At 39.2% G+C, this 17676-nt stretch overlaps 1 protein-coding gene across 1 annotated transcript in view; it reads left to right on the forward strand.

Annotated features, from left to right (window-relative positions):
- The window catches only part of ADSS2 (adenylosuccinate synthase 2), a 38448-nt gene that overhangs the window by 8040 nt on the left and 12732 nt on the right, over nucleotides 1–17676 (forward strand). Inside the window, exons 2-6 of the mRNA XM_024576121.4 lie at nucleotides 5165–5267; nucleotides 6028–6096; nucleotides 7847–7897; nucleotides 16631–16697; nucleotides 16946–17053. Of these exons, the coding sequence (XP_024431889.1) occupies nucleotides 5165–5267; nucleotides 6028–6096; nucleotides 7847–7897; nucleotides 16631–16697; nucleotides 16946–17053 (398 nt within the window). The remainder of the gene's footprint in view (nucleotides 1–5164; nucleotides 5268–6027; nucleotides 6097–7846; nucleotides 7898–16630; nucleotides 16698–16945; nucleotides 17054–17676) is intronic.

Consider the following 17676-nt stretch of genomic DNA (forward strand, 5'->3'; position numbering starts at 1 on the left):
GTGTTGAGTAGAATGAGTTCTTTATAAATTTTGGATGTTAACCCCTTATCAGATGTATCATTGGAAAATACATTCTCCCTTTTAGTAGGCTGTCTCTTCATTTTGTTGATGGTTTCCTTTGCTGTGCAAAAACTTTTTGGTGTGATGTAATTCTATTTGCTTATTTTTTTTCTTTCATTTCCCTTGCCCTAGGAGATATATTAGAAAGATATTGCTAAGAGAAATGTCAGAGATTTTATTGCCTACGTTGTCTTCTAGGAGTTTTATGATTTTGGGTCTTACATTTAAGTCTAATCCATTTTGAGTTTATTCTTGTATATGGTATAAGAGGGTGATCTGATTTCTTTTTCTTTTTTTTTTTGCAAGCATCTGTCCAATTTTCCTAGCACCATTTATTGATGAGTGTCTTTACTGCATTTTACGTTCTTGCCTCCTTTGTCAAGTGTTAATTGACCATATAGTTGTGGGTTTATTTCTGGGCTCTGTAATCTGTTCCATTGATCTATGTGCCTGTTTTTATGCCAGTGCTAATGCTAAAACTGACCTCTTGATTGATGTTCATTTTGAGCTGCATGATTACAGTACAATGTTCATCTGTTCAGAGCAAAAAGGAAGAGACGACACATAGACTGTTTCAGAGGCCTGACTGTTTTAGAGGCTTGGGAAATGCCTCTGGGATATGCCGTGACCTTTTTAGCCCTGGACACTGGGGCCTTCACTGTTGCTGGAAAAGACACCATTGTTTCAGGTTTTTAACTCTGTCCCAGCAGCAACTCACTTTGTCAGGGGAGGGATTTGGGGAAGAGAAAGACATAATAGCAAATTTAGTTAAGGATTAGGAGTCAGTTTTGCAGACTAATGTTATTTTATTGCCTTTCAAACTTTTTTTTTTTTTTAATTGCCTCTGGACCTTTGGAGCTTCTTAGTTAGAAATTTACACACATCAGTATTTCCTTGTCCAAACTTTTATTCCACATTTGGGTTTGGCTTCAGAAACACTTGTCTTCTGACTTTTATAAGCTTAAAATCAAACGGGGAAGCAAAAGCATACATGGGAAAACTGAGAACACTACAAAATAGCCAAATACTAGGATATCACCCCGGTATCCTGCAGTACCATGTGTTAGAGTTTTGTCCCTGACAGCATAAATACTCAAATGTAGAAGTTAATCGTTTCTGTATTTATTTAGCATCAGTGAAGGATGTGAATTTAGGGAGCCAGCTGCACACACACGCCGTTGGAATGAGTTTGTTTTGTCAGTCACTGGGATTCTTTGTTTGCCAGCAATGGAAAGAGCGGGTGGGTCTTAAGCAAAACAGGGATTTGTTGGAAGGAGGAGCAGAGTGGCCAAGCCTCCTCCCGGGGGCCCCAGACAAACGCAGCTCTGGGGTGTCCAGAATTGGTGACTTTTCTCTTTAGGATGTTCTCTTAGGTGACAGGCATGTCAAACTCCTAAGTACCTTCTTCTCTATTCAAAATCCAATGACCAAGACAGAGGAGCTAGATCTGCTCTCGTTCTGGGGTTGGTTTCCCTGCTGGATCAAATTACCGTGGCCTGAAGGGGTGATTACTAGCCTTTGCCAGTAAGAGAGTGGGAGAAGTCCCTCTGGGGAGAAGAGGTACTGAATCAAATTGCTATTCTGCAACCCTTTGTTTGCATAACAATTAACGGAACATACTCTGTTTTTTAAAAGTTAAATAATATCTAACACACAGCTTTGATAATTAAAAGTATTTGTTAAGTTCTGCACGAGTGAGTGGTTTCACAGTGTTTTGGGAGTTTCGCAAAGCAGCAGGAGATAATTACTTGTAACTATTAATATGAATATATGGTTAATAACTACGTCTGGGGAGATAATTTACCAATTTTGCCTTGGGGAAGTTTTGGAGTGAGAAAGGAATAGTGCTCCTCTGTTAGAAATAGAACAAAAATGTTTATCTTCCATCATTTATATAGTACATCTAGCCTCCCACTGCTGACTAATCACGCTTAGTCATTAAACACGATTCAATAAATATGTCCTTGCTACATATTACAAATGCCTGTGCACACTGCATGGAGTTGCCATGTGCGAAGCAGTGCCACCACAAATGTGTCAGTTCCACAAATGACCTACAGCCAGGTCAGAGCATCTGCTCTTATAAGTAATTCTCTGGTGGGAGTAGGCATTGGTGCTCGTGGAAACTTCTTGGATTTGCTACCCGCTGATACACGTGGCTCTCCTTGGACCAGGGTCATCTGCATCCTCAGCTCACGGGGCGAATTTTGTATATTCCACACAATTTATAAATATTTTAGGTTAGCATCCAAACAGGCACTTCACATTTGAAGCTTTATCCGTTGCATTTTGTGAAATATGACACTATACTAAAACTTATTTTCCATGTAGATTACCTTGTCAAGAAACTCCTTACGGCTAAGTAGATCCTGCTCAGTTCGCCGAAAGACTCTTCTGCACGGTGTGTTTCAGGATTAGAAGCTATCAAACCCTACCTTCCTCACAGGGCACTTGTGACCAAATACACTGATAAGCACTAACATTTGCTCCCCTAGCTCCTTAGTAGGATAATCCAGGGCTATTCTGGGTACATCTAACCATATTTTTATATTCGATCGAGCAGAATTTAAATGAGATTTAAACTTTATTGTTGTCCTTAATAAGACACGACTTATTGAAAACTGTTGGTTAATGTTTGAGTGAGCAAGCTGTTCATTAAAATGGGATTTTGCAGCTGAACTTTTCCAGCCTAAACCACCACCTCTAAACTTAAAGTATTGAACCAGTTTGTCCGCCCTGAAGTCATCTGGGGGGACACCAGTCACCACCTCCTGCCTCAAGCAGACATGTCAGCCGTTCATCTCTCCATCATGGTCACTGCCATCCTTACAAAATATTCTCTGAGAGAGGAGGAGGCTTTTGCTGGGCGAAAACAGTGCTTTGCACCCCCGAGCTAACAGCTGTTTCACCAAACGAGGGTGTTAGTAGGTCCACAATGATGCTTTTGTGTGAATAATGGGCTTGCTTTTACAGTCTACTCCAAAAAAATAGAGTACTTTGTTTTTTTGTGTTAAGCAAACGATGGATTTTTTTTTTAAAGCTAGTTTGGTTTAAATAATAATGCTTTATTGGTTGTCTCCAAGTTACTAATACTTTGTAACAATTTAGTGAGCATTTATTAAATTTAGTGACTTATAATTTAGTATTAAATAATTATAATAGCAAATTAGCGTTTTCCTAGGATCTACAGAAATTTTTTAAAGAACAAGTTAAGATTAACATATTCTTTTGGTATGTAATACATGTTCTAGGATTCTTTGATCAGATTGGCAATAAAATAGCACGAATGTGCTAGTAATAATGTACCAGGAAGTGTATTGTAACACATTGTTCAAAACGACAAAAGATTGGAAACAACCTGAATGCCTCTCTTATGAGCCCAATTTAGTAAATTATGTGTCCATAGAAAAAGGAATACAGTGCAGTGCAGCTGTTAAGAGAATTCGAATTCGTTGGTTCTGTTTACACAAGGCTATGGAGTGAGCTCTAAGACTGTTAAGTAAAAAAGGCAAGCTGCTCAGATGTATAGAGTTTGCTCACATTTGTGTACCTGGAAGGAATGAAACAACGTATCAATATGTGTCTGTATGTGCACAGTTGTCTCTGGAAGGACACAAAACTGGCAATATCCGGTTGCCTGCAGCAGGGAACTGGGGCAGCTCAGCAGTGAATATAGAGCAACTTCACTTTTTACTGAGCATCCTCTATGCCTTTGTTTCATACGCAGATGTTTCCTATTACAAATAAATAGTAAAAAATATTCCCGTATCATGTGAGGGAGGTGTTGCTTAACACTCGCACTTCTGCCTTCCTGTGTCTTGCCACCCAGCTGTCATTTGTGGACTATAGGTCATCACTGTCTGGTTGGGGTTTTTTAAAACATACATGACATACGGTAGCCTCCAAACAGGGAGTTCTTTGCTTTCTACAGTGCAAAACAGTGTAAATAGGCATTTGCCTTTTTTGAAAGACTTCCTTCAAAAAAGCAAATCCTATTTGCTTTTCTGGTGTTTTTGTGAATTTACTACTGGGGATGATTTGGTAAAGTGTAAGTAACATTCATTTTGACAAATAGTGCCTTGTGATCAAGTTAAACTAGCTATTCAGGAGATACTGCTTTGATGGGTATCTTTTTTAAATGTCCCACAAAGATGTTGGTAAACTTTTTGTTGCATATATATTCCTAGTATGTGGTTTACTTTAAATTTTCTATTCATATTGTATAGAAGATTAAACCTATGATGAATTGATTTGTGTTTTCTCCCATTCTTTTTAAACTTAGAAATATTATCTGGTCACTTAATATTACCTGCTTGGTACATAATTTTTATCATTCAAATTTTACTTTTACTGACTTCAGGCAGGAGCTTCATGGAGTGGACGTTTCACCATGGGTCGATGGCATGATTCTCAGCTGCAGAGGTTCTTGGACCCAGTGTATTTATTGCTTTATCCTGAGATGAGTAGATGCAAGAGATCTGTTACTAACTGAACTCACAGGACTGATTTATCAGTTCAAACATGTAGATCTCAGAATAACCAGTAGTTGAGCGAGTCACTTGGGAGATTTCCAGTTAGTTGGTAAGTCCATGTAAGAATACAAATGGCAGGCCACAGCGTTACTTGACACACTCTTAGGACAGTGGAAACTATAGGGATATTTACACCAAGTTAGGGTGACTAGCCAGATTACTCTTTCCTATTTTAGCGATTTTTTTTTTGGCTTAGACTATCATGGATAATTAGTTAGATTACTATATGTTTTACACAGTGCCAAAAACAGAGTAAGAAGCTAATTGTCCCCTGTGCTTTCTCAATTTTGTATGTCTTTTTAGAGGGGCTGTGTCTTCTCACCTCCCAGAAGCCTGAATTCGCCCATTTTTAGATCCCGTCAGGAGTATTGCTCAAGTGTCCCCTAGTGAGGAGAGGAGAGGGGACAGCCAAACGATTGAAAAGCTTCCGCAGAATAAATGTTTGCGGCAAGTGCTTGCGTTGCCTTAAGTTGAATTGACATTTTAGCAGGACGTCATTAATTCACTTTGGAAGGTGATATATTACTTGTCAAATTTATTATTAGATTCAACTTGCCCATCTTATGTTTCAGGGAGGGAATAATGCTGGCCATACAGTTGTTGTCGATGCTGTGGAATATGATTTCCATCTTTTGCCCAGTGGAATAATTAATCCAAATGTTACTGCATTCATTGGTAAGTATAGAATGAACCAGTTGGGAATTTTCCCCCCTAGTTGATGATGGTGTTCATTTTTCATTATCAGACTGATTTCATCTCTCACTAACCAAATGATTAATCTTGACCTTGGTACCTTCTGGAATATACCTAACTTCGGCTGTTTTACAGCTCTTTCAGGTCTTTTAGCACTAATACTCTTTGGAACGATTGCTGTGCTCATTGGCAGTCTTAATTCTATAAAGAATTATTATATTAGGTCATCAAATCACTTTTTCAAACATAACACACAGTAAGAAAAATAAGTTTGTGGTTTAGAAATTGATTCTGAACCCTTATAACATGACGCAGTCAGTTTTTTCCTTTTAAAAATGCTAATCACAACCCAGTAAATTGATTTTATTCCCACTAATAGGGTATGATTCCCAATTGGAAAGACTTTGTTCTAGAGTCTACTGTGATCTGGTTTAATTCGCCCAAAACTACACGACAGTTTCACTTTGTTTCAAAGAAATTTTACATTCACCGTAATTGTAGTGTTTTTATATTCTGCGTAGTATGTTCTATTGTGTATTTACATTATACTACTGTTTAAAACTTGGGACCCTTTCTGAGCTAATGATACATCAGAATATCCTATAAATCAAAGTCCTTCAGTCTTCTACTGTCCTAGATGAAGGGTTATTGCAGGGAGATGTCTATTTTAATATCATTATGTATGTCTACATTACAAGTACATGCGTTTAAGGCTGGGATTCATGTGTTTGTTTTCCATTAGGAAATGGTGTGGTAATTCATCTACCTGGATTATTTGAGGAAGCAGAAAAAAATGTTAAAAAAGGAAAAGGTATGAAAGAATGAGCCTGCTTTGTCTGGTAACCAGTTATTATTTTATTTTTTGGTAAAGTTTTATTTGGATCTCATGTTAGCCACTCAACATTTCCGTCTTACACTTTAAAGTTGCAGGTTATTGTAGGACAAGTTCTTAAATGTCTTTTGTTAAATGTTACGAATTATAACCAGTATTTAAACAAAAGACAAATGTAGTATGGTCACTGTTTAAGCCTTGGTAATTTTACACATGGGTCATCTCTAAACTTTAATGAGTTAAAATTCCTTAACAAAGCTCTGGGAAATTGATGAATTAGTTCCTCAGGTCATTTGTATTCAAGTTGGCAAACCCTCTGCCCAAACCGAAAATTGGCTTAGGGTAGACAGGCGCACTCAGAAGCCCGTCCTGTGCGCTGTCTTCTTGCTTCCTGAGGACCTGGAGCCCCCTCGGCTGCTCCAGCCCGGGGGTAGGAGAAGCCTGTTTAGGTCCCTCCCTCCGAGGGAGAGACCCGCTTCTTTCAGTGCTGTGTATCCTTCAGCTCCTTTAAAAAAAAGTCTTGATTTCCTGCCTTTCCTAATCTCATTTGGATTTTTGGAAGTCTGTTACATTCAAATTGGCTGCCTTGCTGGGATTTGGGGAATTTAGCAATGCAAATAATACACAATTGAAGGAAATCGTTAGTGTAGTTTCCCCTTAGTTTACCTGGAATTTAAAATACTCAATGCTATTACATTATTCAAGTTTATTGTTCAGGTTCAAAGGTAGCAATGTGCCCTCAGGTATTTCTGACAACCCCGTGTAACTTCGGAGAGCCCTGTCTTCCTGGTGTGGGCCCTTTACAGTGGCCAGCTGGAGGTTCCCAGTGGCTCTCTGCTTTCCTTCATCCCCACTGAAAACTTTGCCCTGCTTTCTTGTTCTTTCTGGCCTGTTGAGTCACGCTGAGTCCACTTGACTGAATTTCTTTGTAATATTTTCTTTATAATGTTCCCCTAAGCTGACTTCAGAGTACACACTTACATGTCAAAACAGCTCCAGAGGGGGAGGCTAACTATTCCTGTTGATCCGTTAGCGCCTTACCAAGGAGGTCCTCCTCTCTAATCTATGAGGAATGATTTTAAAGTAAATCTTTAAAGTAAAGTAAGTAACATTATCAAAATGAACAACTAATTCTTCATATCTCAAATTAGTTTTGAAAATGTTTGGAGCTTGGCAGCTTGTCCTTAGAAGGAATGCATACAGCCTATGAAGGTGTACTGTCTCTAAAAATATATATTTCTTTAGCTTCATTTATCGACTCATTCAGCAATTTTTTTGAACATTTATTGGATGACTGGCCCAAGCAGTGAAACCTCCTGGCCCCTGCTCTCAGGCATTCCCAGTTCAATGGGGAGATATGTCTATATCTATATCTATATCTATATATCTATATCATCTATATCTACTACTCTTCCCTGAACTCCCAACAAATATGTTATTTCCTTACCATTTGCACTTTGGGTTTCTAGAAGTATTCTTTGTACATATAGCTGGCTGTGTTGGGAGATTTTTAGAGCAAAACACTTAGAAAGAATGTGTGAGTGCGTTTGTGTATATAATGAATGACAGGTGAGAAAATTCTTGTTAAACATGTTTCCAATGAAGAAGAAAAGCTATGAAAGTGATTACTTCAGCGAAAAACACTTTTAAACATTGTATTTCTAAAGAAATTAAGATGAAAGAATTGTACAAATGTTCAATTAAGTGTATTTTCCCCCCTTTTCTCTAGGTCTGGAAGGCTGGGAGAAAAGGCTTATCATATCTGACAGGGCTCATATTGGTAAGTGGGACATAATGCATTTATTTGTAACTGTCTTTTTTACCAGCAGCTTATCACCAGAAAGCATTCTGTCACCAGTTTTGTCTTAATTTTAGTGAAAACAGTGTAGGGTGGCTTATAATAATTGGGCTCCAAAGACACAAAATATTTGTTTCTTTAGATAAGGTGGTAAGGGCTAGGTTACAATTAACCTATGTCTGAAGGAAGAATTAGCTAGTCCAGTGAATGAGATGATAAGCACCATTTCGTGAGGATCTCTCATCCTGCTAAAACACAAGCCATCTCCACCAACAGCATTTCCCCCCCACACTCGCTCCCACACGCAAAAGTAGGTCTACCATCTGGCAAATCTTCAGAGTGACTCTGTGTCTCAAATGTAATAATACTGCTTTTAAAACGATTCAGATGACTAGCCTTTTCCATTATTTAGAGCAAACTGGAGTCTAAAATTAATTCAGCCACCACCAATAAATTTGAGGTTTGTTTCCCTGTTACTATGCTGTCACTGAAGTGATAGAATTGTTTATTAACAGTGACATGATTAAGAGACAGCAACCAGGACAGAGGAAGTACTATGAACCGTGTCAGAAACTTCCGTGTGAGTGGTCTGACTCTTAAATTTTACCTAAATATGTATTTCTCCGGAGGCAGTAGTCGCTCTAGTTTTAACATTGACCTTCATTTAAGAGGCAGCCCCGTCAAAGTTTTTGTATCAGCCAAGTAAGCAAATTGAAACCCTTTTGGAAGGAAGCGAGGAAGTTGTAAATCTGTCATTTTTATTGGCTATTTTAAGCTTCTGATTTAAAAAAATACATACTCTCAGTCTGTTGCCTACATAAAATATATTTTTGGTCTCTAACTTATGTTAGTAATTTCATTTTAAACTTTTATACGTAGTCATTATGAAAGTCATTACAGTGCCATAATATAGAAAGCATACAGTGTTATTAACATTTTTACGTACTGACAATCTCTTAGGCATGTGATGAAAAATATGTTTTTGTTTATTACTTTGATAGTATTTTTATCTGCTTACCTTCACGAATTATTAACCTTACACATATCTGTTACCAGGAATACTCTGTTCCCCTCTTTAACTTCTTTCCCCCGTCTCCCCCCACCATGGTTTTTACAAACAGTCTCCGGTATTCATTGTCTCTGTTCTGCGGGTCAGGAAGGCGTTGTGTTAGATGACGAAAGCCACTGCTTACCTTCAGCACTTTGTCATGGGCCGCCGTCATCTGCCGTGTGATGTTCAGCATCTTAGTCTGAGCGCCGCAATCCCGGATTGCGCAGTAGGGCAGCACCTAGCGTGCGCCCTTTGAGTAGCTCGCACCTTCAATGCGCCTGCTCGGATAGCGCTGCTCTGTGTAGACAGGCAAACGTGCGGGGATGTCAGGCTGCTGGAAAGGAAGAGTGTTAAGAGTGATTTGGGTTCCCGTCTGGATCCTCCACCTTTCTTCTTCATTTCAAACATTGCGGGTGTGTCACATGACGCTGGCGTCCATGTGTGTATAGCGCAGGGGTTAGCGAGCTACTCAGCTACCTCAGGCTCCAAAAACCAAAGACAATCCTAATGCAAAGGGACCAAAAGACCGGTCTAATCGGAAAGCAGTGTGGTTTAAATCATGGCAAATGTGAATTAGTTTTATCATTTTACTATACTTCTTTCATAATGATTTTTCCTTTTCTATACACTTATGTCCTTAAAGGAACGTTTTTCGGGTAGAGGAGAACTGAGTCCAGAGAGGAAAGCTCAAACTAAAATTTAGCTGTTTGTGGTAATACAGGGTGTGGCAAAAGTAGGTTTATGGTGTTTGTATGGAAAATAATACAGCGATGTCTAATGCAAGAATAAACTTTTGCATACTCACAACTGTAAACCTACTTTTGCCCTAATCTGTGTATGTTTGCTTTAAAATGTGTTATTAAAATGTCTATATGAAACATGTATTTTTAGTACAATCAATTCTAAAATGAGGAAAAGAAGTAAATAGACTCATTAAAAAAATGGACTGGAAGCTTGCTGAGAATCGTTGCTACGAAAACACTTCAAATTTTCACAGGTTCTTGTCCCATAGGACTGAAAAGACAGTTCTGTAAGCTGCGCTGTAATTATGACATTAGAACCCTCGTTTCAGAACTAAGCACAAGACCTAACTGGTACATAGATGCTTAAAAATATTAATTTGTTTCTTTCCAAGGAGTTTTACAATTCCCCATAACGTCATGCTCTTCAGTCAGCACAGTTTGATGGGTGTGCAGTATGGATGATAGAGTGACAGAGTCACGGGCTTTTGAATTTTAGGGACCTGGGCCCAAGTGTTAGGTGTGTGTCCTCTCGGAAGTTACCTTTTAGGCTTCAGCCCCCCATCAGTAAAACAGACACTTCACACAAGGCTGTGCCTACGAGGGAAAGAATTTTATCTGTTTGGTTTCTGTAACTGCCCAGCACCTAACTCAGGTGTTCTACCCCACTCGGCCAAGACTTAACTGTTTGCTCATCCTGAAGGATATTGGTCTGTAGTTTTCTTTAGCTTTAGTGCCTCGTTCTTTAGTTTTAGTGACTTCATTTTTCTGAGAGAGTTTGTGTAGGATCAGTATTATTTCTTCTTCAAATGTTGCATAGAATCTTTGTGGGGATGTTCAGACATACTCAAGTTTTTCTGTTTCTTGTGCTGGTTTCGGTAATTTATGTTTTTTTAAGGATTATATTCATTTTACCCAACTTCTCCGGTTATTGGCATAAGGGTTGTAGTATCTGTGTATTACCCTTCAATTTCTGTGCAGTTTGCAGCGACCGCCCTTCTTTTGTTTGTGGTGTCGGTAACTTGTGTCTTCTTTTTTTTTCTCTTGATTGGTCTAACTAGAGCTTTATCTGTTTTATTGATTTTTGTGTTTTTTCCCAAAGACTAAGCATTTGACTTTGTTGATTTTTCTCTATTCATTTTCCTTTTTATTGATTTTGGCTCTTTATTGTTTCGTTTTTTTTACTTTCTTTGGTTTTAATTCGCTCTCTTCCTAACCTCTCTAACACTACTTCAGCCGCGTTCTACAGATCTGACATTTTATATGCTTATTTCCATTCAGTTGAAGGTACTTCATAGTTTTTTTGTGTGATTTTTAAAAATTTTTATTTGACCCATGAGTTACCGAGACATGGTGTTTATATTGTTTGGAAAATTTACCTAATTTCTCTAGATGATGTGTTTCTAATTTAATTTTGTTGTGGACAGAGAATATACTTTGTATGATGTCTGTTTACATTTGTTGGCATTTGTTTTATGGTGCAGCGTATGGTCTGTTGTGGTTAATGCTCTACATGCACTTAGAATATGTATTCTGTTATTGTTGAGGAGACTGTTCTTTCTATGCCAGTAACATCAAGTTAGACTATAGTGTTCCAATCTTCTATGTCCCAATGTCCCGTCTACCTGCTCTGTGACCGAGAGAGAGGTGGGTTGAAACCAACAAAAATTGTGGGCGTGTCTTTTTTTCTTTTGAATTTTGCCAGTTTTTGCTTTCTGTGCTTTGAAGCTCAGTTAGATGCGTTTCTATTAAAGTTTTGTATTTGATGAATTAACTCTTTAATAAAATGTCCTCTTTACCTATGGTAACATTCCTTCTTCTGAAGTCTACTTTGCTATTATTTAGCCACTAGAGCTTTCTTAAGATTAGTATTTACATGGTGTATCTTTTTACATTCTCGAATAATCTCGAACCTGTCTTTGTCCATATTTATGCCACAAAGTACAGTTGGATCTTGCTTTTTATTTATTGTGACGCTGTGGCTTTTAGGTGCAGCGTTTAGGCCCTTTACTGTTAGCACAGTCACTGTTAGGGGCGAATGTCCATCTGCTCTTTGTTTGCCATTTGTTCCATCTGTGCTTTGTCTTTTTTCTTCTTTTCCTGATTTCTTGTACATTTAATATTTTGTTTTCTATTTTTACAATTGCTTTTCTTTTTTCTTTTTTAAGGATTTTATTTCTTTTTTAGAAAGAGGGGGAGAGGGGGAGAGAAACATCAGTGTGTAGTTGCATCTCACGTGCCCCCTACTGGGGACCTGGCCGGCAACCCAGGCATGTGCCCTGACTGGGAATCAAACTGACGACCCTTTGGTTCACAGGCTGGCACCCAGTCAACTGAGCCACACCAGCCAGGGCTCACTTTTTGATTATAGTTTACATTCCATTCGGTTACTAGCTATACCTCTTACTTTATGAATTTTGGTAGTTGTTCTAGGATTTATAATGTATGTCTTTAAATTATCATGGTCTATCTTAAAATAATACAGGCATACCTTGGAGATGTTGCGAGTTCAGTTCCAGACCACTGTAATAAAGCAAGTATCACAATAAAGTGAGTCGTAATCTTTTTGCTGGTCTTGCCTTCGACTTGTTAAAAATACAACATCCGTGAAGCTCATAAAGCAAAGCCTGTAAAACGTTTAACCTGAGGCCTCTGCAACAGAACGCTTCCATCTCCCTCGCCGTTCCATCCTTTGTGTCATTATTGCCACACATGTCATGTCCTGTGACTATAAACTCCACAGCGCATTGTGGAAAGTTTTGCATTACACAATTTTCTTTTTAAAAAATTGAAAAATGAGCAAGTCGTTGGTCAGATCTTTACATTTGCGTACATAAGCCCGTATGCACAGAATACATGGTCATTGCGTCCTGTCCATGGACTCTCGTGACAACATCGTTGACACACAAGATGCTCATTGAGGAAAGAGAGCTGAGAAAGGGCCGGGTTCTGACGGTGTTTTCTTAAACATTTGAAATCCAGGTTTGCTGACTGTCTGTCCTTCGCTGCAGCGACTCTCTACGGAGTGCCTGCTCTGTGCCAGCGATGGTGCTGGGCGCTGGTGTTTCAGCGGTAGGAAGGGAAAATAACAATCCCTCAGTGGAGCTTGTAGTACAGTCGGGAAGGCACCAATAAACAAGATAAAGAGGCAGTCGATGTACCGTGCTACAGAGATAAGCTCTAAACAGAGAAAGGAGGCTGGCGGTGTCAGGCAGTTTGGAGGGGGTGGGTGGGGCCTGTAGTTGCAGATAAAGTGGCCGCTGCGGCGTCCAGCTCGAGGATGACTTTGAATTCCCAAACCTGAAGGAGATGAAAGGTAACTGAGCTCTAGAATTATGCTGCACAACTCTGAGGCTGTGGATAACAATTCTATATTGTGGTGTAAAAATCTGTTAAGAGGGTGGGTCTCCTGTTGCGTGGACACAATTTTAAAGAAAAGGCCCGCGGGGGCACTAGAAGCGGGCAAAGTGGGTTACGTGCGTAGAGGCTCACGCTGCACAGCATGCCTCACAGCAGGAGTAGTGGTAATGAAACTTAGCCAGAGTAATGAAAATAAATGATAAGATGGTGTTGATAAGACTTAACTATTGAAAGTGAACAATTACCTTCCACTTTAAAAATGAGACCAAATCCCCATGGGGGTGGATTTTTGTTCTTCATGTCTAGGCTGCAGAAAATGGAAGGATAGTCAAAGCAACTTCAAAGACTGTTCCTTCAGAAACGGTAACAGTGGAGATATTAGGGCTCCATGCCACAGTGAAGCTTTCTGAAAGTAATTATTCTGATTACACTAATAGCTTCCTGGGGCCTGGAAAACCTAGGAAAACATTAGCTCTGTGGTGAGGTACTAAATTACTTTCTGAAAAATATGGTTCATCTGCTTTCCATCAACCACTTATTTGTGGTTTGCCAGCTGCCTTTGTAACTTCTTTGAACACAGAGAATAAAACAAATATTGAAATACAAATGCTCTTTTATTCCAAAGAGCTGGCTTTGTCTAAGATCTCAATCTTGTCATAAGTCATTTGCAAAGTTCAAGTTTGATGAAATAGCTCTTAAGAACCATTCCGGTCCCTAAAACGTAGATAAGAAAGGCTATTGGCTGTGTACCAAAATAGGAACATGGCAGTAAACTAATCCTTATAATATATGATAGCTATTTATTGGCCAAGGTCTAGAATCCATGTATTAGAGATGAGTAAACACTTTAACATACCACGTGGTACAGCAAGGTGCACAAAAGGATGCACATATTTTACACCTTTAATCAACATCTACCTTATTATACAGGGTTTTCCTAGTGCCACGAAAGCTACTCTTAAACGAGGGTGTGAAAAACTTACACAGCCGAAATCAGTAAGATATTGGTGAAAGAAAACACAAATAAATGGAAAGCTATTCTGTGCTTCTCGATTGGAAGAATTAAAATTACAATGTCTGTGCTGTGAATGCAATCGCTATCAATATTCCAGTGGCATTTTTTACGGAAATGGAACAATCTTAAAATGTGCATGGAATCACAGAAGACTTTGAATATCCAAAGGAATCTTGAGGTAGAAGAACAAAGCTGGAGGCATTATGGTCCCTGATTTCAAACTGAAACAAAGCTTCAGTAATCAGAACAGGATGGTATTGATCAGTAGAATGGAACAGAGAGCTTTGAAATAAACCCACACATATATAGTCAATTAATTTATGACAGAGGAGCCAAGACTATACATGGGGAAGGGATAGTCTGTTCAAAAACTGGTGTTGAGAAAACCGGACCACTGTCTTATGCCAGGCACCAAAATTAATGAGATTAAAGGCTTGAACGTAAGACCTGAAACCATAAAACTCCTAGAAGAAAGCATAGGCAGGGAGCTCCTTGACATCTGTCTTGGAGCTAGAGTTAACCAGAGGGTGGTTTTTAAGTCGAGTTCCCTAGAATTGTTCTGGTTTTACCATCTGTAACTAGTCTTCTGGTGCTTCTAAATAAGTAGCTCCTGTACAGGTGCCACCTAGTTCCAGGAGCCTTACACCCGTTGTCGTGTTTAACGTTTACAAGTTTCAGCTTATTTATTTGGAGGCAACAATCATCAGTGAAAAGAAGCCACGGTCAAATACACTAAACATGGTTGAATCGCACACTTTAGTTTTTGTTTTGTTCTGTAAATTTTTTGGTTATAATTGACATACAATATTATATTGTCTCAGTTGTACTCATAGTGATTCAACATCTATTTAACTTACAAAGTGGTCCCCATGGCAATGAAAGTAACCTTATGTCTCCATACAGTTATTTCAATATTATGGACTCTATTCCCTGGGCTGTACATTGCATCCCCGTGACTTAACTTGTTTTATAACTGGAAAATTGTACGTCTTGATCTCCTTCACCTTTTCGCCCATCCCCTGTGGCCTCATCAGTTTGGTCTCTGTGTATATAAACCTGTCTCTGTTTTCTTTTGCTTGCTTGCTTGTTTTGACCTTCAGATTCCACATATAAATGCCATCATATGGCATTTGTCTTTCTCTGACTTATTTCACTTAGAATGAATTCCCTCTAGGTCCACTCATCTTGTCACAGATGGTAAGATTTTACTTTATTTCCTTATGGCTGAGTAATACTCCGTTGTATATATGCACCAGCTCTTCCTCAGCCATTCCTCTGTTGATGGCTACCTAGATCGCTTCCATGTCTTGGCTGTTGTAAAAATACTGCAGAGGGTGCATTTTAAATAGGTGTCGTTGATTTTTTTTTTCAGATAAATTGCCCAGAGATAGAACTTCTGGGTCATATGGTAGTTCTATTTTTCATTTTTAGAGGAACTTTTGCCCACTTTTCTGTAATGGCGGCGCCAATTTACATCCCCTCCAACAGGGCAGAAGGGTTTCCTTTTCTCCACACCCTGGCAGCCTCGTTATTTGTCTTTCTGATGATAAGCCGTTAAGACAGGTGTGAAGTGATGGCTCTTTGTGGTTTTGATTTGCATTTTTCTGATGATTACTGATGATAAACACCTTTTATGTCTGTTGGCCATCTGTGTGTCTTCTTTAGAGAAATGTCTATTCAGGTCTTCTGCCCATTTTTTAATCAGATTGTTTGTTTTTCTGATGTTGAGTTGTGTGAGCTCTTTGCGTATTTTGGATATTAATCCTTTATCAGATACATCATTTCTTTTCAGCAGTAGAAAACCCCACTGAGTTTTTAAGGCATAGGGTGACGTGATACTTGTGTCTTGGAAAGGTGGCATTGGCTACATTAGAAATTATGAATTACAGGTGCCCAGGGTGCAAATAGGCACCTGCACTAGGAGGCTGCAGTGCGGTGGGAGATGATGGAAGCTGGGGCTAGTGAGGGCGGGGAAGATAGATGTCAAAGTAACCCCTAGGTTTCTGGAGTCCCGAACTTGAAGCAAAGCAGTATCTTAGTAAACAGAGCTTTATAGAATTGTTGGGTAGGGTGTTCCAAAATTACCCTCTTAGTGGCTCATTTAAAAATATACATATATATTTATTGATGAGAGAGAGAGAGAGAGAGAAACATTGATTAGTTAGCCTTGTACATGTGCCGCAACTGGGGACTGAACCCATAACTTAGGCTTGTGCCCTGGCCAGGAATCAAACCCACAACCTTTCCTTGTACAGGACAACACTCCAACCATCTGAGCCTCACTGGCAGGGCTTAATGACTAATTTTTGAAATAGTATAGATTGCAATCACTAGGAATGAACGATCGGGAATCTTTTTATGTTAATATACCAGTCGGTATTGTAACTTTCACCCTTGCCATTACTGTCGCTTCTAAAAAGGTATCTAATTTGTCATATGAAGTTAGAGTGAAGGGATTTAAAACTTCAGTACTTTAAAATACAAGATTTTATCTTTCCTATATTATCTTTGCTTGAACAAATATTGTGATTTTGTTTGTTTCCCCACAGTATTTGATTTTCATCAAGCAGCTGACGGTATCCAGGAACAGCAGAGACAAGAACAAGCAGGAAAGAAGTATGTTTTTTTTTTTTCTTTGTTCTTCGTTTTTGTGCTGTTGAAACATATCTAGACTCTAATGCTTAAATTCTAGGCCAGAGGTTGAAGAAAAATGAGTATTACACTATCTAGTTAGATTTCAGGGAAAGTCGGGAGGATTAGGAAAAGAAGCTTACAGGAAATGGCATAAACAGAAAATAGTCAATCTGACCACAAGAATGGCATCTTTCCTGTCTCACTTACAGCTTTTTTGATTTATTTTTAAGCTTGGGTACCACGAAAAAGGGCATCGGCCCCGTTTACTCTTCCAAGGCTGCTCGGAGCGGACTCAGGATGTGCGACCTTGTTTCTGATTTCGATGGCTTCTCGGAGAGGTAACTGGCACGCATTTCACAATGGAAAGAGCAAATAGAATTGTGGAATTTTTAAAACTCAGATTGCAGACTGGGAAAATCAGTATTCTAGTGAATAGTGGTAGTTGGCATTTTTGTTTCATGTGGCATATTAAAGTTATTTTTATTAGATTTTAATTGATCCTTAATTTCAGGTTAACTTCATGAAAAGTAAAATGATGATGCCATAGCAGTACTCCCAAGGAGGCAAAACCAGAATTACGTTCGAGGATCGGAGTCTGCAGTGCTTTGCTCAGAAACTGAGATGTTTCCGTGGGAGGGGATGGCATTGCTTTGCTGGGGCCTGTGCGGTCACCACACCCTAGAGTCTCGACCGCCACATTTTCGGGTCCCACACTCCGAGCCCTTTCGTCTCTCAGGTGCTAGGGAACTACTGTGTACGAGCTCACCTTGAGAAACAGAAATAGCGCATTGACACTGACCCTTTGTAGAAAAGTCTCTCAGGGGAACTTAATAATCACCAGAGAGCTATAGGGTGACGCAGTGATTGCGTTTAATGACAGGTGGCATCGGAGGTACCGTGTGTTCTCTCTGTTTTGGTCAATGAGATTGGTTCCATCCGTTTTCCGACAACAGTCGTCCGC

Source organism: Desmodus rotundus, chromosome 10 (genome assembly GCF_022682495.2).
Source record: "Desmodus rotundus isolate HL8 chromosome 10, HLdesRot8A.1, whole genome shotgun sequence".
Taxonomy (NCBI): domain Eukaryota; kingdom Metazoa; phylum Chordata; class Mammalia; order Chiroptera; family Phyllostomidae; genus Desmodus; species Desmodus rotundus.